This window comes from Mobula hypostoma, chromosome 12 (genome assembly GCF_963921235.1).
Source record: "Mobula hypostoma chromosome 12, sMobHyp1.1, whole genome shotgun sequence".
Classification (NCBI taxonomy): domain Eukaryota; kingdom Metazoa; phylum Chordata; class Chondrichthyes; order Myliobatiformes; family Myliobatidae; genus Mobula; species Mobula hypostoma.
The window spans coordinates 7,319,992-7,342,634 of record NC_086108.1 but is presented as its reverse complement, the minus strand read 5'-3'; the positions used below and the strand labels follow the sequence as shown (position 1 = coordinate 7,342,634).

The 22,643-nt window shown below is 46.0% G+C and overlaps 1 protein-coding gene across 3 annotated transcripts in view; it reads left to right on the top strand.

Moving 5' to 3' along the window:
• The window catches only part of ccdc9 (coiled-coil domain containing 9), a 94,667-nt gene that overhangs the window by 5,297 nt on the left and 66,727 nt on the right, over positions 1-22,643 (top strand). For all 3 annotated transcript variants that reach the window (XM_063063583.1, XM_063063582.1, XM_063063581.1), the window contains exons 2-6: positions 3,384-3,438; positions 5,215-5,325; positions 8,141-8,284; positions 11,984-12,292; positions 19,668-19,751. In XM_063063583.1, coding sequence (XP_062919653.1) covers positions 3,436-3,438; positions 5,215-5,325; positions 8,141-8,284; positions 11,984-12,292; positions 19,668-19,751 — 651 coding nt within the window. In that variant the 5' untranslated portion in view covers positions 3,384-3,435. The remainder of the gene's footprint in view (positions 1-3,383; positions 3,439-5,214; positions 5,326-8,140; positions 8,285-11,983; positions 12,293-19,667; positions 19,752-22,643) is intronic.

The window sequence follows — 22,643 nt, the reverse complement described above, 5'->3', positions numbered from 1 at the left end:
AAGCTTTGACCCTTTCTCAGTTCTTGGCTGAAAATACTCCAACAGCATCCTTTGATCAAATTGAATCCAGATATACAGAAAGCAGAAGTGACATTTTAATGACATAAAATCTGTTGGTTGCTGTTCTTGCCCCTGTATTTCTTGCCGCAACTGAGACTATTTTGGCCCATCCATTTTCAGGGAAATCCCATTATTTCCCTTGTAAAATATTCTCTCTCATGTGTCTAGTGACCCGGGTTCAGTTCCCTCTGCTGCCTGTAAGGAGTTTGTACGTTCTGTCTGTGACTGCGTGAGTTTCCTCTGGGTGCTCCAGTTTCCTTGTACAGTCCAAAGGCATTGGTTTTGTAAATTGTCCCGTGATTAAACCGGTGGGTTGCTGGGTGTTGCGGTTCGGTGCAGCAGAAGAGTCTGTTCCATGCTGTATCTCTAAAATAAATTGGGTGACGCGAGTTTGTTTGGGCTGGAAGGTTCTGTTACCGCACTATATCTCCTTTTTAAAAAAAACACTCAGCTCTAATCCCTCTATTCTGAGCCTTGTGTGAATTCATTCATCTCCTCAAATGCCTGGCCTTTCCTTGGTGCATGGTCTCAAAGAAGCTGAATTCTGTCAAGCTGGTTTCTTCCATGGAATGGAGTCCGGGGTCCGAGGGTCTTTGGTAACATCACGGCTTGTGTGTGCGTGTACATGACTGCCTCTATGAGATTTGGGATGGTACCAAAGTTCTGGGCCTTTAGTTTATGGATTGGACTCTCGGTTTTATGTTTTTATATTCTGTGGTTTCACATCGTCTTAAATGTGCTAGAACAGCTTTTGGATGTCTCCGAACAAAGGTCTTTCATGATCATGACACCTGAACAGACGCCAAAATGTTAGTGTACGAAGCAGTGGTAATCCCAGCGCTCCTGTATGAATCAGAAACCTGGACAACATACTGACGACATCTGAAGGCACTTGCAAAGTTCCATCAATGTTGTCTTCGAAACATCTTAAGTATCAGCTGAGAAGATAGAAGAACCAATGTCAGTCTACTAAATGAAGCAAAAACGACAAGCATTGAAGCCTACGTCATCAAGAACCAACTAAGATGGAGCGGTCATGTTGTTTGGATGAAAGACGAATGTCTGCCGAGACAAATCTTCTACTCCCAGCTTAAAGAAGGCAAATGTAAAAGAGGTGGACAACAGAAGAGATTCAAAGACGTCTTAAAAGCCAACATGAAGAAATGTAACATCAACATCAGCAATTGGGAAACCAATGCCAAGGACAGGAAACTCTGGCAAGCCATCATCCGAGAAGGAACAGCAACTTTCGAAGCCAACAGATGTGCAGAATTAGAAGAAAAGAGAAGAAAATGGAAAGAGAGGCAGAAGCCCGATCTGCCATCTGGAGCTATCTGTCCTGAATGCGGAAGAACTTTCAAAGCCAAGGTTGGACTCATAAGCCACTTGAGAGCCCATAAGTAGATCAACAGAACGAAGACCATCATCCTCGACCTCGAGGGGTAGCCATGACGACGGTTTCACCTGTAATTGTTTAATGACATTCCATGGCTGAGTGTAACACACAGACAGCCCAGCAAGGGCCACTCACCCCTATCTGTTGAGACCCTCCATTGGTTGGGTCAACCATGGATGTTGCATCCCAGTTGTCTACGTGATGTGCAAGCCAGTGCAGTACAATATGAAGAGCAAGCTGTTGCCCATGTAGCAAGCTACCCGTCTCCACACAGCTGATGAATCCAAAGGAATGGTAGAGACTGATACAGTTTGGCACGAGTGGCGTCACAAGAGTTGCTGGTCAGCGTTGAACTCAATGTAGGACTACTTTAGGGACTCGAGCTCCAGATTTTTCCCTCAGAGTTAATTTCTGAACCCTTCGCCATGAGTGGATATAGCTGCAAGGCAGCTGAGGCTTGAGATAAAAGTTTTTCTTCTCCTAGATGAGCTGCCGGTCACAGCTGATGAGCCTTATCTGCCCAAAGCGACTGGTTTTAAGATAACAGTAACCCATCTTTGCCGCTTCTCCTGTCAGTAGAAGTGGTTCAGCCGGGTTTAGTAGCTAAGCCAGACGTGAAGGTCAGGAGCTGGACTTGGTTGTCAGAGGCTTTTTGAGAGACACACCATTGGGAGCATTTAATAGGTAGTGGGAGCTTGTCCCCATTACCATTACTATAACAAACTTAAGGAACCACTCATCTCTATGATTCTTTCTCAAGACTACTAGTTCCTCACTGAGTTGTTGGGTGCTTGGCAGATTCCCTTTTGAGCTTATAATGAGTGATGGGCGAGGGTTGAGTTTCTGGGGGTCGAATTCCAAATTGCCCTCAGACCATTGGGCTGAGATTCTGGAGGCATTTCTCAGGGGTGTTCCCTGGTGTGGGTAGAGTTCTACGAGTTCCAACTCCTCCAGAGAGAATTTTTTGATGTAGATGCCATATTTGCCTGGAGTGTTTCAGTTAACATCTGTCTAGACCATATAGAGTCATAGAAAAGTACAGCACAGAAACAGGCCCTTCGACCCATCTAGTCAATTTCAAACCCATTTAAGCCGCCTTCTCCCATCAACCTGCACTGGGACCATAGCCCTCCCTACTCCGACTATCTATGTACCTATCCAAACTTTGCTTAAATGTTGGGATCGGGCTTGCATACACCACTTGTGCTGACAGCTCGTTCAGCACTCTCACCACCCTCTGTGTGAAGGAGTTTCCCCTTTCACCTTTCAACCTTAACTCTGGTTGTAGTGTCACCCACCCTCAGTGGAAAAAGCCTGCTTGTGTTTACCCTACCTATACCCTCATAATTTTGAATGCCTCTATCAAATCTCCTCTCAATCTTCTACGTTCCAAGGAATAAAATTCCAGTCTATTCTATCTGTCCATACAACTCAGATCCTCCAGACCTAGTAACATCCTTATAAAATTTCTCTGTACTCTTTCAACTTTATTTACGTCTTTCCTGTAGGTAGGTGACCAAAACTGTGCACAATGCTCCAAATTAGACCTCACCAATGTCCCATACATACTTCAATATGACATCCCATATGCAGGCGCGCTCCCATCAGACGTTGGTTCTGAATGCTCCTCTCAGCTAATGCAGGAGATCCAAGCTGGACTTGCTGCTTGTTCTGCTTATACCAGTGACTGGGTAGACCCAGGAGAGGCACAGGATATTGGTGGGTGGGGGGTTGATGTTGAAGGGGGAAGGGATGCGGTGACACGTTAAGATGACAGCCCTTGCTCTCCAGTTGAGGTGAGGAAGGTGGACTCTTTAATAACCTTCTCAGCCAGGAGTAGCCATGCCACACGGTGCTTGGCAATCTGTCTTCCTCAACAGTGCAGATCTAGCTTGTGTGACCATGTTGTGCTTCACCTTTCCTGCAGGAGTTACAGAGAAGATAGCTCGCTGTAAGTTGATCTTGCCCAGCTGACCAGGATGGTAAGTGCACAAAAACTCTTTTGTATTGAGTATGGCTTATCGTTAATACACCTACCAAGATACAGTGAAAAGCTTGTCTTGCACACTGTTAACACAGACCAGATCATTACACAGTGCATTGAGGTAGAACAAGATAAAGCAATATAAAGTAAAAGCTACAAAGAAAGTGCAGTGCAGGTAATCGGTAAAATGCAAGATCATAATGAGGTAGATTGTGAGGCCAAGGGTCCATCTTATCCAAGAGGTCCTTTCCGCATCCTGATAACGGGGGGTAGGAGCTGTCCTTGATCCTGGTGGACTGTGTTTTCAGGATTTTGTACTTCTGACAGATGGCAGAAGGGAGAAGAGAGAAAGTCTGGGGTGGCTGGGGTCTTTATGCTGGCTGCTTTACTGAGGCAGCAAGAAGTACAGACAGAGTCCATGGACGAGAGGCTGGTTAAGCGTGGACAGAGTCCATGGAGACGAGGCTACTGAGCTGTGTTCACAACTCTGCAGTGTCTTGTAGTCACGAATGGAGGAAGTTGCTATACCAAGCCATTACGCATCTAGCCAGAATGCTTTCTATGGCATAGTGATAAGAATCAGTAAAGGTCGACGAGGTCTTGCCAAATTTCTTTAGCCTCTTGAGGAAGTAGAGGTGTTTGAGTTTTCTTGCTTTGATATCAGGGTGGTTGGACCAGGACGGGCTGTTGGTAATGCTGGCTACTTGAAGCTCTCGACCTCAGCACCACCGATGTAGACAGGAGCATGTGCACCACCTCCCTTTCCGAACTCAATGACCAGATCATTGGTTTCGTTGGCATTGAGAGAAAGGTTGTTGTCAGGACACCATGTCACTAAATTCTTTGTCTGCTTCCTGTACTGCAACTCATCATTATGCTATGTAATGTTTTAAGTTTTTCTTTTTTTGCATCAATTGAAGTTCACTTCTAGTCAGTGCCTTTCAATTTGATATGGTAGTCAAACATTAACCTTCAAAAAGTTCAAAGCAAATTTATTATCAAAGTACACAGATGTCACCATATACAACCCTGAGATTCATTTTTCTGTGGGCATACTCAGTAAATCTATAGAATAGTAACTATAGCAGGATCAATGAAAGATCAACCAGAGTGCAGAAGACAACAAACTGTGTGAATAAGTAAATAGCAATAAATAATGAGTACATGAGGTAATGAGATAAAGAGTCCTTAAAGTGAGATCATCAAATCTCCCCTCGTTCTCCTACGCTCCAGTCCAAACCTGTTCAACTTTTCCCTATAGCTTAGGTCCTCACATGTTAGCTACATCATTATAGTTTATTCTCTTGTGCTTTTTCAATCTTATTGGTATCTTTCCTGCAGATAGGTGGCCAGAACTGCACACAATACTCCAAAGTAGGCCTTGGGGTAACTTAATCTAAGTTTCCAACAATGAGGGATGTTGTACTTCTGTGCATGATAAAGTTGGGTATGAGGGTGACTCCTGGAACTTCTGGAGGGATGTGTAATTGTTTGTTGTTTTTTTTTCGCGAAGAAAACTACCTTTAATTCCATCACACTGCACATAGTTGAATGCCCTAGTTGGGCAGTCTGTTATGGTTATTTTTCTATAGATTTATTGAGTATGCCCACACGAAATTGAATCTCAGGGTTGTATATGGTGGCATTAGGGTAAGTACTTTGATAATAAAATTTAGTTTGAACTTTGATCATATCTGTATCATGTTCCTGAGTCCCAATTCCCTGCTCCACGCTCTCACACGATCCTTGATACTTTTCCCCTTCCTCCCCTCAGTCGGCCGCTGTGGACCCCAACCTAAAGAGCCGCGAGGAGCAGGATGCAGAGCTGGACCGGAGGATTGAAGCTCTGAGGAAGAAGAACGAGGCCCTGATGAGGAGACATCAGGTGAGGCAGAGCTGGCAGCCGTCTTACAGCCCTCAGCAGTGTAGGCAACCACTGTTTTTTTAAAATAATACATTTTATAAGATTTGTACTTTTTAACAAACTCGTGTATTTTTCACACTCACTGTCAGAAAGCGGTATAGCAGCTAAACTAACGGTTTATCACCTTTCTCATTTTTCATTGGTTAAGTATCAGCACATTACCCATTTCTTGTAATTATGTAACTTATTAACGAGTTTATTCCTATCTAAGGAATTTCCCTTACCTATAAAAGTGATGGATTTTTCAGGGGTACCATCTTGGCTTCTTTATTCCTTTGCCTTTGCAGCCATACACCCCTTAGTGTTGGTTCTCAGCCCTCTATTTAGTTTGCTTAGTATTTGTATGTTTGTGTTCTAAAATAAACTAAAAGCTTGGAATTAAGATCTTAACGTCCAACAAGGGTGAGTGGGACGAGGGCCGAGTTGTGCCTGGCTCGTCACCTAACCCCGGGAGCAGGGCTCCACCCAGAGTGCTTACTTGGTGATGAAGCAACTGTGGTGCTTGCTGTTGTGCGCCGGCAGTGGGAAGGGAAGCCGGCGCAAGCTCCCGGATATCCCAGCACATCTGGCAGCTGACGGGTAGTGTTGAAAATGTAGCAGGCACTCTGCGTGCAAGCTGCCATTAATACTAATATGCAAATCAAATTATCTATCTTTTAACCTAATTTCATTTGAGTGGGGCCCACACCTCCCCCCCCCACTCCGGAGAGAAAACCTGCTTGGATAACACACACCTGCATAACAAATATTGGGGGAATTCCACAGGTCAGGCAGCATCCAGGAGAGGAGTAAGGAGCCTATGTTTCGGGTCGAGACCCTCTATCAGGACTTGGGTCTCGGCCTGAAAAGTTGGCTCTTTAGTCCCCTCCATAGATGCAGCCTGACCTGCTGAGTTCCTCCAACATTTTTGTGTGTGTGTTACTCTGGGTTTCCAGCATCTGCAAGGTCTTTTGTGTTTGAGAACCAGCCTGCTCTTCTTTGCCAAAGCTTCTACTTATTATTAGTAGTGCGATCACCTGAGTCGAGTATGATCTCCTAAGGCTTAGGAGAACAATCTTGGGACCAAGGGGTTGTCTATTGGTGGGTCCTCAGGTGGCTGTGGAGGTTGATCTGGGATCTACACATTCTGGTGCAGTGTAGGCAAGAGTAAGTGGTGGCTTCAGTCAGCGGTTGGGGCTTTTGGTTGTTCACTTCACAGCTGCCGCTTGTCCTCTGCGGTACAGTGGAGGTCGCTCTCATGTAACACAGCTCCCTCTGGAACAGATTTCCTCCAGGTGTATCTACTGAGCGCACTTCCTTCCCAGTTTTTAAATGTAATATTGAATTTCTTCAGGCTGGTATTTACATACATTTTATTCCATATTCGTACTTTAACCTCTTGGCTATTTTAATTTATTTCGTTGTTTGTTATATTTGTCGAATGTTGTTTTTTATTGCATGTCCAACACACCGCAGCTAATTCCTAAAAGATGTAAACGTTATCATCGCTGTTTTTTGTTGTGAGGGAGGGGGCCGGGTTTTTGGGGTGGGGTGTGGGCAATCTGTTTAGTTTTTAGTGTGAGAGAGGGGGTGGGGTGTTTTGGGGTATGTGAGTTTGTAGGGGGTGTAGTGATGGCTTTTCAACAACTCCCATAGTTTTTGTATGTCTTGGCTACCTGGAGAAGACAAATATCAGAGTTCTATTGTACATGCATACTTTTACAATAAAGTTAACCTTTGAAACTTTGAAATGAACCTTTGCATATGGGAAATTAAGTTGACCTATGATACTACTTACGCCCAGCACTCCTACTGGGGCATAGGTTGCCGACGGCAGCTCACCCAGGGTCTTCTGTCTTCATCCAGTCTTACATGTTGCCCTCAGGTGTAGCCCATCATATTTCTTCTTGGTGAAGATCCTTCCTCTGCCAGGAATGAGACCTTGGGAGTTTCTGTTGCCATTCCTGTGGCTCTGGGTTTTTTACGGGATGGCTTTGCTAGCCTATGCCCAACCCTTCTCCTTTCTCGGTCAGGCTTAGGAATGTCCATGGTGGAGTTAATCCCTGATATGGCATGCTATCATGGTCATCATTGTGCGCAGTGTCGTATGACATCGTCATTATGTGCCGCGTCATGGTCTTTCCATGACCATGGTTGTTCTTGGCAAATATTTCTGTAGCAGTGGTTTGCCATTGCCTTCTTCTGGGCAGTGTCTCTACAAGACAGGTGATCCCCAGCCATGATCAATACTCTTCAGCGATTATCTGCCTGGCCTCAGTGGTCACATAACCAGGGCTTGTGATATGCACCAACTGCTCATACGACCATCCACCACCTACAACAGTGGCTTCACATGATCCCGATAGTGGTGGTGGGGAGGGGGTGCTAAGCAGGTGCTACACCTTGCCCAAGGATGACCTGCAGACTAGCCAAAGGAAAGAGCACCTTACACCTCCTTTGGTAGAGACATATCTCCACTCGGCCCACCAATCTCCACTCCACCACCCAAGCATACTATATTTCTATTATTTAGTGATTCATCTGGAGTAGGCCCTTCTGGCCCTTAGATTCATGCTCCCCCAGCAACCCCAATTAACCCTAACCTAATCAGGGGGCAGTTTACAATGACAGTTAACTTACCTGGTATATCTTTGGACTGTGGGAGGTAACCCCACACGTTCCACGGGGAGGACGAACAGAGACTCCCTATGGAACGATGTCAGATAGGAACCCCGGACTCGAATGCCCCGAGCTGTATAGTGTCGTGCTAACCACAATGCTACCGTTGTTGCGATAGGAAATTGAAGAAGACCGGAAGAAGGCAGAAGAAGACGGCATCTCTGTGACCACCCGGAGACCCAAATATGAGGCGGAGTATGACCGTAGGCAGAATGGGAAAGGAGTCCCGGTGGTGGCTGGTGATCTCAGTCGACCCCTCCCTGTGAGTAAACGTCTCCTTGCTCTCTGTTGCAGATCAATAATTCTATGTTTATAAACTACCTTATGTTTGCTCACTGAGCCTGAAGGTCATGTCCCAAACGTTTTGTAACCAGTCAGAGTGACATTATCAGTGCCCAGTTGAATGTTGTTTCTGCCAAGTGCTCGAGCTTATATCGTTCAGACTTTTTGTTCTGGTTTGTTAGCTGTTGTGCTGGCTGCTAGTCTCTGCTGGGTCCTGGCCAACCAGATAGCTAAGTTGTCTCTGCTGGCCCCGTACCCCTGGTTATCGCTCGTTGTGAGCATTGGTTCCACGGGTGCCCACGGCTCACCCCTCTGCCCTGATCCCAGCAGACGCATCGGTTCGTGAATTGTGTCCAGTTCAATATGCTTGTTAATAGAGTCTTCTGTTAAGAACCAAGCTTTTTTTAAAAGAAAAAAAAAAAAAAATTCTCTTGTTTTCATGTTTTGTGCTTCGGTCAGGATTTTTGTCGTTTTGTAGACCTCTTGTCACTCAGGAAGCGCAAGAAGGACACAAGTTCATCTAGGGAAACTACGAAAATCCTGGCTGAAGCACAAAACAGGAAATCAAGAGAATTCTTAGGAGCTTGGTTCTCAACAGAAGATTCTATTAACAAACATATTGACCTGGATGCAATTTATGAACGGCTGTGTCTGCAGGATCGGGACTGAGGGATGAGCTGCGGACACCCGCGGAACCAGCGCTCATATCGAGCGATAACCAGGGATACGGGCCAGCAGAGGTCACTCAGCTATCCCGGCGGAGGCCAGTGACCAGTGTGACAGCCTACCAATCAGAAGAACGAGTCGGACCAATATAAACTCAAGCACTCGGCAGAAACAACACTCAATTGCGCGCTGATGATGTCACCTCGAATGGTGGTGAAATGTTTGTGACCTGACCTCCAGTCTCAGCAAATAATTCCACAAACATGCAGCCAACCTGAACTGCCAACCTTCTGTTCCGTTTCCAGCTATCTCATGTATTTATATAAGTTTTAAAAAAATTATTGTGTTCTTTATCTTGCTGTGTTTTTACTTGTGCTGCATCAGATCCAGAATGATGGTTATTTCTTTCTCCCTTCTACTTGTGTACTGGAAGTGACGTTAAACTATCTTGAAATGTTAATTTTTTTTATCAAGTGATGGGTGCGAATTCAATATCAACGTTTAAGACAAGTTTGGATAGATACATGGATGGGAGGGGCATGGTGGGCACTGGTCAATGGAAGTAGGCAGTTTAAATGGTTCAGCACTGACTAGATGGGCTGAATGGCCTGTTTCTGTGCTGTTGTTTTCTATGACTATAAAAATGGAGAGGAACTTCTAGAATCTCAATTGGAAATGCTGTCTGACCTGCCGAGTTCCTCCAGCACTCTGTGTCCAATGGAAAGGTTCCTCGTTGGGCAGCAGGCCACGGCCTCGTGCTGATCTGGAAGGAGGTGTTTTAGGTCGTGCTCTTCCCTAGTGAGGTGAGCAGCTCGTAGGGTCATAGGGCCTTAGAGCACAGGAAGAGGCACTTTGGACCATCGAGTCTGTGCTGACCCCATTATTCTGCCTAGTCCTGTTGATCTGCATGGTAGCGTAGTGGTTAGCATGACACTTTACAGTACAGGAGACCCGGGTTCAATCCCTGCTGCTGCCTGTACGTTCTCCTCATGTCCGCGTGGGTTTTCCCTGGGTGCCCAGGTTTCCTCTCACCATTCAAAGGCGTACCGGTTGGTAGGTCAATTGGTTGTTGTAAGTTGTCCCGTGACTAGGCAGGGATGAAATCGGGGATTACTAGACGGTGTGGCTCAAAGGGCTGGAAGGGGTGTATCCATGCTGTATCTCAATAAACAAACGGTTGAGCCAGAGTTCTCAATATTCCTCCCATCCATGTACTTGTCCTAATAGCTCTTAAACGTTGGAATTGAATCACTTTCTCTCTGACAGCTCGTTCCACACTCTCACCACCCTCTGAGCGAAGAAACTCCCCTCGGGTTCCCCTTAAAACTTCACCTTTCACCCTTGACCTATGACCTCTAGCTCGAGTCTCACCCAACCTCAGAGGGGAGAAAAGCCTGCTTGTATTTATCCTGTCTACATAGACCCCTCATGATTTTGGCTTCCTCTATCAAATCTTCCCTTGTTCTCTTACATTCCAGGGACGTCACAGTTCCTGCCTCCCTCTGAACAAGTAGTGCTCTATCCCCTCTATATTTCAGCCTACAGGAAAGGTCTCAACACGAAATGTCTGCTGGCCTCTTCCCTCCACTGAGACGTCTCCACTGGCTGAGTTCCTCCAGCGGGTTGTGGCTATACATTCCACCATCCTGGGCACACATCTTGCCCGATGGAACGTAGAGTACAGATGTGTGTGGCCATGCACTTTGGTAGAAGGAATAAAGGCATAGCTGGGGAGCAAATTCAGAAACTGGAGGTGTAAAGGTTAATTTGCAGCTTGAATCATTAGTGGGGAAGGCAGATGCAATGTTAGCATTCATTTCAACAAGACTGGAATATAAGAACAAGGATGTAATGTTGAGGTTTTGTAAGGCATTGGTCAGACACATTTGGACTATTGTGAGTAGTTTTGGGCCTCTTATCTAAGAAGGAACGTGCTGGTGGTGGAGAGGGTCCAGAGAAGGTTTCTAGAAAGATCCCAGGAATGAAAGGATTATCATATGAGGAGCATTTAATGGCTTTGGGCCTGTACTCACTGGAGTTTAGAAGATTGAGGGGGTAATCTCTCAGAAACCTGTTGAATATCGAAAGGCTTCGATAGAGTAGATGTGGAGAGGATGGTTCCTAGTAGGGAAGTCCAGGACCAGAGGACACAACCTCAGAGTAGGAGAAAGGTCCTTTTAGAACAGAGAAGAGGAGGGATTCCTTTAGTCAGAGGCTGGCAAATCTCTGGAACTCATCACCACAGAGGGCTGTGGAGGCCAGGTCATTGGGTACATTTAAAGCAGAGGTTGATAATTCTTAAACTCAAGGAATTCTGCAGAATCTAGGTATCCGGAATAACATACACAAAATGCTGGAGGAACTCAGCAGGTCAGGCAGCATCGTTGGAGGGGAATAAACAATTGACATTTCGGGACGAGATTTTTCATTGGGAATGAAGGGAGGGGAAGCCAGAATAAGGGAGGGAGGGGAAGGAGTACAAGCTGGCAGGTGATAAGTGAAGCTGGGTGGGGGCTGAAGTAAGAAGCTGGAAGGTGATGGGTTTGAGGTAAAAGGCTGAAGAAGGTGTTTTCTGATCGGAGAGGTGAGTGGGAGAAAGGGAAGGAGGAGGGGCATCAGAGGGTGGTGATAGAAAGATAATGAGAAGAGAAAGGGTAAGAGGGGAGCCAGAATGGGAAATGAAAAAAGGCGGGGGGGGTGGAGGAATTACTGAAAGTTGGAGAAATCAATGTTCATGCCATCAGGTTGGAGGCTACCCAGATGGAATATGAGGTGTTGCTCCTCCAACCTGAGAGTGGCCTCATCGTGCTAATGGGTTCTTGGTTAATCAGGGTGTCAAAGGTTATGGGGAGAAGACAGGAGAATGGGGTTGAGAGGGGAAATAAATCAGCCATGATGGAATGGTGGAATGGTATAATTTTGCTCCTGTGTCATTGTGTGTCTTACAGTGGAGGCTGCCTTTGAGGGTTCTTTGCCACTTTGTGTTTGAAACATTCCTGTTTATTCACCACAGGAGAAGTGGATGACGAATGACAGGAAAGCTCGCAGCAGTCTGGGTTCACCCGGCCGAGGGGGTTGGGTGGGGAGCCCCACGTCCCCCGGCCCCAGACCCTCAGTAGACCAGACCGCCCACTACAGCTCTCCCAGCGGCCGGCCTGACAGGACGCTGCGCACTGACCGTTCCACGCCGAACTCGCGAGGTTTCGCCGGCCCCGAGGGGGAGCGGAGAGGTCGAGGCAGGAGGGGCCGTGGAGGCCGAGGAGGGGGTGGGATGGACGGAGGAGTTCCCACTGGAGTTTCACTGCAGGACAGAAGAGTAAAGGTAAGGTGGGGTGCATCGTTCTGTGCATCAGTACAAATTCAAGTTCAATTGTCGTAGAGTCTTGGAAAGTACGCACAGAAACAGGCCCTTTGGCCCATCTAGTCTGTGCCGAACCATTTAAACTGCTTATTCACCAGCACTGGGCCTATAGCCCTCCATACCACTGCCATCCATGTACCTATCTAAACTTCTCATTCAACCATATGCATGTATATAGCCAAACAAAACGGAATTCCTCTGGGACCAAGGTACAAAACATAGTACAAAAGGTTACACACAGAACAAAGCACATAAAGCACACTTAATTACAATTGCAGTAGAGCATACAGTTATATTTTTAAAAAATAACATAGCCCAAGCGCCTGAGTGTCATGTCCTATAGGTCAGGGATTCCAACATGTTTTACCACTACAGGATGGGTCCATCGACTCCAGGTTGTGAACCCCTGCTGTAGATTGATGATTGTACTAGAGCTGTGTTCACAGGAGTTCTTCATCATGCACTTGTGCAGCCACAGTTGTCAGCTTGTCTCTTCCACTGAGCGAACACTCAACACTGATGGTTAGTGAGGTACAGGTACGTGAACACCAGCATCATGGCATGATGGTACAGACAACATGCAGGATATAGATTATACTGGGCAAAACATTTTTTCCAATGTGTTGCTTCCTCAGAATTTTTGTTGTGTTTATGATAGACCGCTTAAAGCTGAGCACAAATATAATTTCAGACTTAGGACGCACAAGATACTGGAGGAACTCGGCAGGCTGGGCAGCATCTATGGAAAAGAGTAAACAGTCGACATTTCGGGCAGAGACCCTTCATCAGGACCAGATAAAAAGAGAAGAAGTTGAGGGGAGGCGAGGAAGAAGTACAAGGTAGTAGGTGATCGGTGAAACCAGGAGAGGGGGAGGGGTGAAGTAAAGAGTTGGGAAATCGACTGGTGGAAGAGGTACAGGGCTGGAGAAGGGGGAATTTGAAAGGAAAGGACGGAAGACCATGGAAGAAAGGGAAGGAGGAGGATTTTCACCAGTTGACTTCCCAGCTCTTCCCCCCTCCTCCCTTCCCCCCTTCCCCAGTTCCACCTATCACTCACTACCATGTACTATTTTCTCCCCTCCCCTCACCACCTTAGTCTAACTCCTTTTTCCATTCCCGATGGGGCCCTCGGCCCAAAATGTCAACTATTACTCTTTTCCATAGATGCTGCCTGGCCTGCTGAGTACCTCCGGCATTTCCTGTGTATTACTTTAATTTCCGGCATCTACAGATCTTTTTCTTGTTTATAGTTTCATGCAGGAATTTGGCGAGACAAGAAATTAACTTACTGAATATAGTATGTTTAATTACATAACGGTGCTGACCCTTTGCAATAGTTCAACTAAGCTAAAAATGTTTTGTTGACTATGTTCATTTGTACTCAGTGTCTGAGAGTTTGGGCTTAAATCCCTAACAATAATCAGCCAGCACTGATGGAGTCCAGTTGCCCTGATACCGTTTCTCTATGACCGCAATGTCTTGGTGAAACCTTTCACCATGCTCATTACTGACAGCGCTAAGATTTGCAGGGAAGAAGTCTAAACAGGAATGCAGAAAATGACTGTTTAGTGACATGTTGCACTTGATGGTTTTGTATGCTTGAAGCTTGTTGTTAACCAGCTGCATGTAGCTTGATGCTCTGCAATTGCTAAGAAATTTTTCAGCAAAATCTTTGAATGCCTTCCATGCGATTTTTCTCTGGTCCCAGTAGAAGTTCTTCGAATTGCCTGTCTTTGAAGACCTGTTTGATTTGTGGACCAACAAAAATGCCTTCCTTAAACATGGCATCAAATACTCTGACTTGAATTAAGAATTGAAATAACAAATATAGGCGATTTTAAAACTGGTACATGATAGGGAAAATTCATGGCGATTTTCATGATCAGCAGCCCAAAATCAATAAGATACACCCAAAGGTATTCAGGAAGTAAATCTTTGTCCAGTGACTCCAGGTCAATTAAGTTGCTAACTAAACTAACTAAAAACTAATGCCAACACTGCAAATCAAGAGCAGTATCCTAGAACCAAATAATAACACAGCGTCTATCTAAATCAATATTTTTCATTCCCGGAGCATGGACTAAGGTAAGCAGGGAGCATTGTTGCTGCTGTGCTTCCATCAAGACTTCACAAGACGGAACCAAAAGGAAGGGAGTTAAAAATAATTACAAGGAAGCTCTCTTCAGCCGGATTGTGTGCATTCTCACATGTTTGATCGCTGTCTCTCAGCTGCCCGCCTGTAAGAGAGCCCAGACTCCACGGTTGTGAAATTCAGGGCACTCGGGGTGGAGGGAGGTAAATTCAACCAAGTTGTCCCAGCAGTGACAGCCTGTCAGCATTGCCAGGAACAGCTTTGGTAATGAGACCACGGACCACAATACACAGGAGAAGAATTTGGCCATCGAGTCTGTACCGCCATTCCATTGTGGCTGATGTATTTTCCCTCTCCACCCCTTTCTCCTCCCCTCTCCCCATAACCTTTCTCACCCTGACTAATCAAAAACCTTTCAACCTCCCCTTTAAACCTACCCAATGACTTGGCCTCCACAAAAGTCCGTGACAGTGGATTCCACAGATGAAACCAAAGAGTGAAACAAGAACTGTAGTTGCTGGGAATCTCAAACAAAAAGAGAAAATGCCGGAGGTGACCATCAGGGGGCAGCAGAGAGTCATAGAGCACTACAGCACAGAAACAGGTCCTTTGGCCCATCTAGTCCATGCCGACCTGGTCTTCTGCCTCGTCCTGGACCATATCCCTCTCATCCACATACCTATCCAACCCTCTCTTAAATGTTACAATTGAACCAACTTCTACCACTTCTGCTGGCATCTCATCCCATACTCCCACGACCCTCTGAGTGAAGAAGTTCCCCTTAAACATTTCACCTTTCACCCTTAACTCCCGATGTCTACTTCTAGTCTCACCCAACCTCAGTGGAAAAAGCTTGTTTGCATGAACCTTCATAATTTTGTATACCTCTATCAAATCTCCTCTCAGTCTTCTACGTTCCAAGGAATAAAGTCCTAACCTATTCAATCTTTCCTGATAACTAAAGTCCTCAAATCCCAGCAACATCTGTGGGAAAAGAAACAGATAAAACTTTTCAGTTTCAATAACCTTCACCAGAATCAAACCATCAAATGTTATAGAACACAGAACATTAGAGCACAGTGCTGGCCCTTCAGCCCACGATGCTGAGCCAGCCCTTTGAAATAACAAATATAGGCAATTTCAAAAACGTAGTGTGTGATCGGGAAATTCCATGGTGATTTTAATGTTCAACAGCCCAAAATCCATAAGATACACACAAATGTATTCAGGAAGCAAAATCTTCATTGTCCAGTGTTATATAAGACTGTGAAGAAAGAAAATGTCAAATGTGTGAAACAGATTTAAGTGTAAAACAAAAAAAAAACTCACAACTCTTTGGTTCCATTGCTCTCCACCATCGAGGACATCAAATTCTGATTTATATTCATTTATTTGTCATGTATACATCAAAACATAGGGAAAGTACTAAGTTCAAAAGTTCCAAGTACATATATTATCAAAGTACATATCTCGCAATATACAACCCCAAGATTCACTTTCTTGTAGACATTCTCAATAAATCCATAATAGAGTAATAACCCCATAATAGAATCAATGAAAGGACACCCAACTGGGCGTTTGACCAGAGTGCAGAAAACACCAAACTGAGCAAGCACAAAAAGAAAGTGGTAAATTAATAAGCAATAAATATTGAGAATGTGAGATGAGTCTTTGAAAATGAGTCCATTGGCTGTGTAAGCACCTCGCTGATGGGGCAAGTGAAGTTGAGTGTAATTATCCCCTCTAGTTCAAGAGCCTGATGCTCGAGGGGTTGTCACTGTTTCTGAAGCTGGTGGTGTGAATCCTGAGGCTCCTGTACCTTCCTCCTGATGGCGGTGTCATATACCTTTCGCTTGATCTGATTACAAAGAACCAAAGGCAGAGTGGATCTGTTCAAGAGTGTGTTTATTATTTGCAAGGAGAAGACCACCTCCACCCCTCACAATTGATGACATATGGCCCACCAACCAGGACGTGCTCTCTTCTCATCGCTGTTGTAGAAATATATTCGAGAGGATGTTTCCTATGCTGGGAGAGTCTAAGACAAGAGGATACAGCCTCAGAATAGTGGGACAGAGATGAGGAGGAATTTCTTTAACCAGAGAGAGGTGAATCTGTGGAATTCTTTTTCACAGGCAGCTATGTGGCAACCCATGTGGGCTAACCTTAGATTGCATTGGGTGTTAACACAAACATATCATTATCTCCGGTTGCAAAACTCCATGTTCCTGACTGGAGTTGTCTCTTCCTGTTAACCCAAGATTTCAAAACATCCCAACCTCGGAGAGTGCAGCTCAAGAGAACTGGGTTCAGTGCCAACTTTCGATGCTGTCAGTGTAGTTTTTGTAGCTTCTCCCAGATACATAGTGGTAAAGCCCTCTCCACCATTGAGCATATCTACATGAAATGCTGTCGCAGGAAAACAGCATCCAGCCTGCTTACTGTCAAACACTCAATGTGCAGAGAGAAAAAAACAAATGGTGCAAACAATAAAAGTAAACAAATAACTTTCTGTACTGAAGTACACAAAAGTGAGTCCACAGCCGATTGACAGAGACGAGCAAACCTCATGGAGCAGTGATCTGAACTGGCCTGTGCCTCACCTCCAGCCCTGCCACCCTGACCTTTTCAATCAACTGCTTCAACGAAACAACAAAAGCAAGATTAATCAAAAGTTACAGAAAGAAGGCAGGAGAATGGGGCTGTGAGGGAAAATAAATCAGTATGATCCGATAGGGGAGCAGACTTGATGGGTTGAGTGGCCTAATTCTGCTCCTCTATCCTATGGAAAGGTTCTCTGAAAACTGCCACACTGTCCTTTTGGAGGATGAAGGCTGCAGGTGACCTTAATCCTCGGAGTCTTCTTCCAGTTGGCTCACCTGCATTCTTTTGGTCCTGAGGCCCAATGGAAAATTTTGCATCCTGTGGTCTTGGTAATGACATCTGAGTTTCTAGGTTGGGATCAGTTGCAGAGATTTGCTGCAAGCCAGTGCTTGAAATATTTCCTCTTGGCCATCGATTAACTTCTCTTCCTTTGTGTTATCGGGGAGTTCCTGAAGGCTTAGTCACGCTGGGCGAAGAGCAGCTTCCTGATGAGGAATGACTGCGTGCTTTAGTGATTGGGCCCAGGGGAGAGTTCCATGACTCGGCAGCCAGAACCTTGGGATCCACTGCTGCCTCTCAAAGTTCTCATTTGCATAAGGCCATCAGTGTGTTGAATACTAAAAGCAAGATGTTAACTTGCTTTTAACTTGGTGGCGTATTGGTAGAACCACACTTTACAGTGCAGGTGACCAGGGTCCAATTCCTGCCACTGCCTGTAAGGAGTTTGTACGTTCTACCCCATGACTGCGTGGGTTTCCTCCGGGTGCTCCGGTTTCCTCCCACAGTCCAAAGATGTGCCGGTTGTAGGTTAATTCCCATTGGGTGTGTTGCCTCTGGAAAGCGAAATTTCTATCACCAAATGTCATTTGAAGTTGGCTGATACTTCAAGCTCAGCACCACACGAGCAAAGCAGTTTTCTGTATAAACATCAGGATTACCAAAACCATCATCTTTAGCCTCTATTGTTGTCCCAGCCTCTGACCACCCCTCTGGCCAGAATCTCTCTGGACACTGGCTTTAGTGGCATTTCAGCCAAGATGAGGTCCCGCCATATCTGTACTAGTGACGAACAGATGGATGATTGGCTTTGTTCGTCACATGTACGTCGAAACATACAGTGAAATGCACTGTCTGCACCAACGCCAACGCAGTCCGAGGATGCACTGGGTCAGAGTGAGGATTAGAATGAGGGGGGATTAGAAGATCGAAGGAGGGATCTCATTGTAACCTATTGAATATTGAAAGGCCTGGATAGACTGCTTTTGGAGTACTATGAGCAGTTTTGGGCCTCTTTTTAAGAAAGGATGTGCAGGCATTGGAAAGGGTGCAGAGGAGGTTCACGAGAATGATTTTGGGGTTGAAAGTTTCATAGGAGCAGCGATTAAAGGCTCTGGAGCTGTACTCACTGGAATTTGAAGGATGAGGAAGGGACCTCAGTGAAACCTATCGAATACAGAAAGGCCTCGAAAGAGTGGATGTGGAGAGGATATTTTCAATAGTGGGGGAGTCTAGCACCAGAGGGACAGTCATTTAGAACAGAGCTGTGGAGGAATTTCTTTCATCAGAGAGTGGTGAATCTGTGGAAAGCACGGGTTCTTGATTGGTCAGGGTGTCAAAGGTTACAGAGAGAAGACAGGAGAACGGGGTTCAGAGAGGTAGTAAATCTGCCATGATGGAATGATAGTGGGCCGAATGGCCTAATTCTGCTCGTGTCTTATGGCCTCTTATGCCCGCAAGGTACTTCTGCCCGTCCCATTATCTCCAGTTGCACAAGCTCCGCGTTCCTGGTTGGAGTAGTCTCATTCTGTTACCTCTAAATTTCAACGTGCCTGAACTCCAACCACCCTGAGTGACAAAGTTCCCCTTAAACATTTCACCTTTCACCCTTAACTTATGACCTTGTAACTTTTAGTCTTTTTTTTTGTATTTCACTTTTCACAACTTACAGTACTATGCAAAAATCTTAGGTGCATATGTATGGCTAGGGTGCCTGAGAGCTTTGCACAGTGCTGTATTTGTCAACGTGGAACGCAGGACGAGTTTGTAAATCTGGTGGCAGCAAAGAAAGTTGGGAACGGCGAGGGTGGAGCACCAGGGGAGGGGTGTGGGACGGGTGGCAGAGAAGGAGTGCCGGGGTGGGGGGTGGTGTGGGTGCAGACATACCCAGCTCTGAGGCACCAGGCAAGGTCATTTGATTCTGAACAATTGGTTTATTGATCATTTCAGAGTGCCTACTGGTTCTTCCCACTCCCTCCCCTCTCCTTTCCCCTTCCCACTCTCAGTCCACAACAGACGCCCATATCAGAATCAGGTTTATCATGCCCCACATACGTCATGAAATTTGCTTTATTTTTGCGGCAGCAGTACAGTGCAATACATAAAATCACTACAGCACTGCAAAAGTCTTGGGCACCTGAGTTTACTTATATATATATATATATATATATATATATATATGTGCATAAACTTTTGCACAGTGCAAAACTCTTAGGCACATAATAAAGCTGATTCTGATTCTAACCATTACAGATTTTGAGTTTATATTCCAGATTTATAAAGTCATGCCTCCAACCCTACAGTCCTGAGCTTGAGATCTTAGATCAGTGAGTGAAAAGCTTTCCAATTAATCTCTCCTGACAGGAGTGGGAAGAAAAGCGACGGCAGAACATCGAGAAAATGAACGAAGAGATGGAGAAGATCGCGGAGTACGAGAGGGGTCAAATGGTGAGGACACACAGCTAATCCCACTGCTCTCCCCAAGGTACCAGTGAACTTTCAAAGCCCATTCGTCTCTAATGAACGTCACTTTGGTGCGGAGAACCTCGACTTTTCCCACAAGTGAGGAGATGGGGGTCGATTGCATGGGAAGGAAGTGAGGTGGAGGGTTACTGATCCACATTGATTAGTTACGTCCATCATATCATTACATGATGGAGGTAAAGGGGCAATTTTCCCCATTACTACAATTTGTTTGTTATTAGTTGTCCATGCTCTTCAACATCTCAAATCTTAAATGATATTTTTCATGCCCATTCCGCCACTGGTGTCTAGGATATCAAGGAAGAACCTCCAGCTGTTGTGTTCAGGGCTTCTTTCATAGTGTCTGTAGCTTCCCCTAGCCTTTCACAGTCAGTCACACAAGTCCCGGGTGGAGACTCAGGAATGCTGTCACACTCAGATGTAGAAGGATTCTTCATTGCCTGTTTCTGTAAGTTTTCTTTGACCAGTCAGGGTTGTTAACCCTGAGCTGAAACCCCGAACCTGGAGGACCGGTGAACCACTCTTAGTCTGGCCTCTACCCTTTGACCTGTTTGCCATGGGTGACCCAACCAAGAGCCAAAGCATAAAGCCCTGACTCTGGGTCATTGAGGTACACAAGCCTCCAATTCCTGTGACAAGGTTATGGTCCTCTTGGAGGTTAAATGATGTATCAGAGGTTATCTGTTTGGAGTTGAAGCGTTGACACCCTCTTGGCGCACAGTTTTGTCACGGCGTTGTTGCTAATGTGTAGCGGAAAGCTCTTCTGGAGCCACAGCGTTTCCTTGGTTGGAGGAAGTTGGGGGAGGGGGTTAGGTGGGAGATTGGAAGTCAGAGGCCAGTCCAAGGTTTTGGGGGGGGGGTGGGGAGAGACCAACCAGTTTGGTGATCAGGTACCTGGTTGGAAAGGAGGAGGTGTCTCAGGATTTTTGGGGATCAGATACCTGGTTGGAAAGGTAGGAGGTGTCTCGGGATTTATGGGGATCAGGTACCTGGTTGGAAAGGAGGAGGTGTCTCGGGGATTTATGGGGATCAGGTACCTGGTTGGAAAGGGAGGAGGTGTCTCAGGATTTTTGGGGATCAGGTACCTGGTTGGAAAGGAGGAGGTGTCTCGGGGATTTATGGGGATCAGGTACCTGGTTGGAAAGGAGGAGGTGTCTCAGGATTTTTGGGGATCAGGTACCTGGTTGGAAAGGAGGAGGTGTCTCGGGGATTTTTGGGGATCAGATACCTGGTTGGAAAGGTAGGAGGTGTCTCGGGATTTATGGGGATCAGGTACCTGGTTGGAAAGGAGGAGGTGTCTCGGGGATTTATGGGGATCAGGTAGCTGGTTGGAAAGGTAGGAGGTGTCTCGGGGATTTATGGAGATCAGGTGTGGCAGCAGACAGACCCTTACTTTGAGGCACTTGGGATGATGAGTTTTCAGGATCCGAGGTTGGGGTAGGGTGATGGATCTGTGGGGAGGTGTTGAGGACTGTGCTTGGATGTGGAAATTCAGTGATGAGCCAACTACTCGCGCTAGGGCTGAGATTTGAATGGGGGAAGATCCATGCAGAATCTTTTAAAGGAAAGGTCCCAGTTGTAAAATGTCTGCAGAACAGTTTCATCCATGTAAACGATGAGGCCCTCCATTGGTCAGCGTCGACCGTGGATGTTGTGTCCTAGCAGTCTAGATACACAGCCAGAGGATTACAATATGGAGAAGAAGCTGTTGCCCATGTAGTTTCCTCCTCTCCACGCAGCTAATGAATCCAAAGAAATGGCAGAGACCGATACAGTCTGGCACTAGCAGCATCGCAGCAGTTGCCTGTCAGTGTTGATCTTGACATAGGACTGCCTTGGGGACCCTAACTCCAGATTTTTCCTTGGGGTTTAACCCGAAGGCTTCCTCAAGGCAGTGGAGGTTTGAGGTCAGAGTATTCTTTCTCCTAAATAATCTGCCAACCGTGGCTGACAAGCCCCATCCGCCTGAAGCGACTGGTTTTAAGGTGCCAGTAACCCGCCTTTGTCCCTGCTCCTGTCAGTAGAAACAGGTTTAGTAGTCACAAGTGAGGGCCAGTAGCTGGACTTGACTGTCAGAGGCTACTTGAGACTCGTGCCATTGGGAGCATTGGAGCTTATCCACACAACCACCCCTGACTTTAACAACATTAAGGAACCTGTGTAAGCATCAGGTGGCACAGTAACGTACTGGGTGGCACAATACTTTACAGTTCCAGCAACCTGGGTTCAATTCCTGCTGCTGTCTGTGAAGAGTGTGTACATTCTCCCCGTGACCGCATGGGTTTCCTCCCACAGTCCGGTCGGTAGGTTGATTGGCCATTGAAAATTGTCCTGCAATTAGGCTAGGATTAAATTGGGGAATTGCTGGGCGACGTGACTCAAAGAGCCTATTCCACGCTGTACGTCAATAAATAAATGAACGACCCGTCAAAGGGTAAGCAGAGGTGTGGTGCGTGGGCCTGGCTGCAGCTTGTCTGTGGAGGTGAGTAGGTGAATTAAGGTTTCCTCCCTGGAGCCTCTGATCGGTCCTGGATTCCCCATCCACTCTGACTCACTGCACCCGAAGTGGCTTCAAATCAGGATTGCAATTAACTCTTCATGCAAACACATTGAGTCTCTTGGGTCTTAAGCTTCCTTGATGAGATAAGCTGCCACTGTTAGCATCAGATAAATCGTGATCAGCAGCGGTCTAAAGCATATAAACAGCAGATGCTGCTATTTTACTTGGACGTTGGGCATGGGTGGCAAGGCTGAAGGTTGCTGCTGTCCAAAACTCTCAACTGCTGCTGGGGAGGGAGTTCCAAGATTTGTACCTAGTGTTGTACAGCACAGTAACAGGCCATTCATCCCAACTCA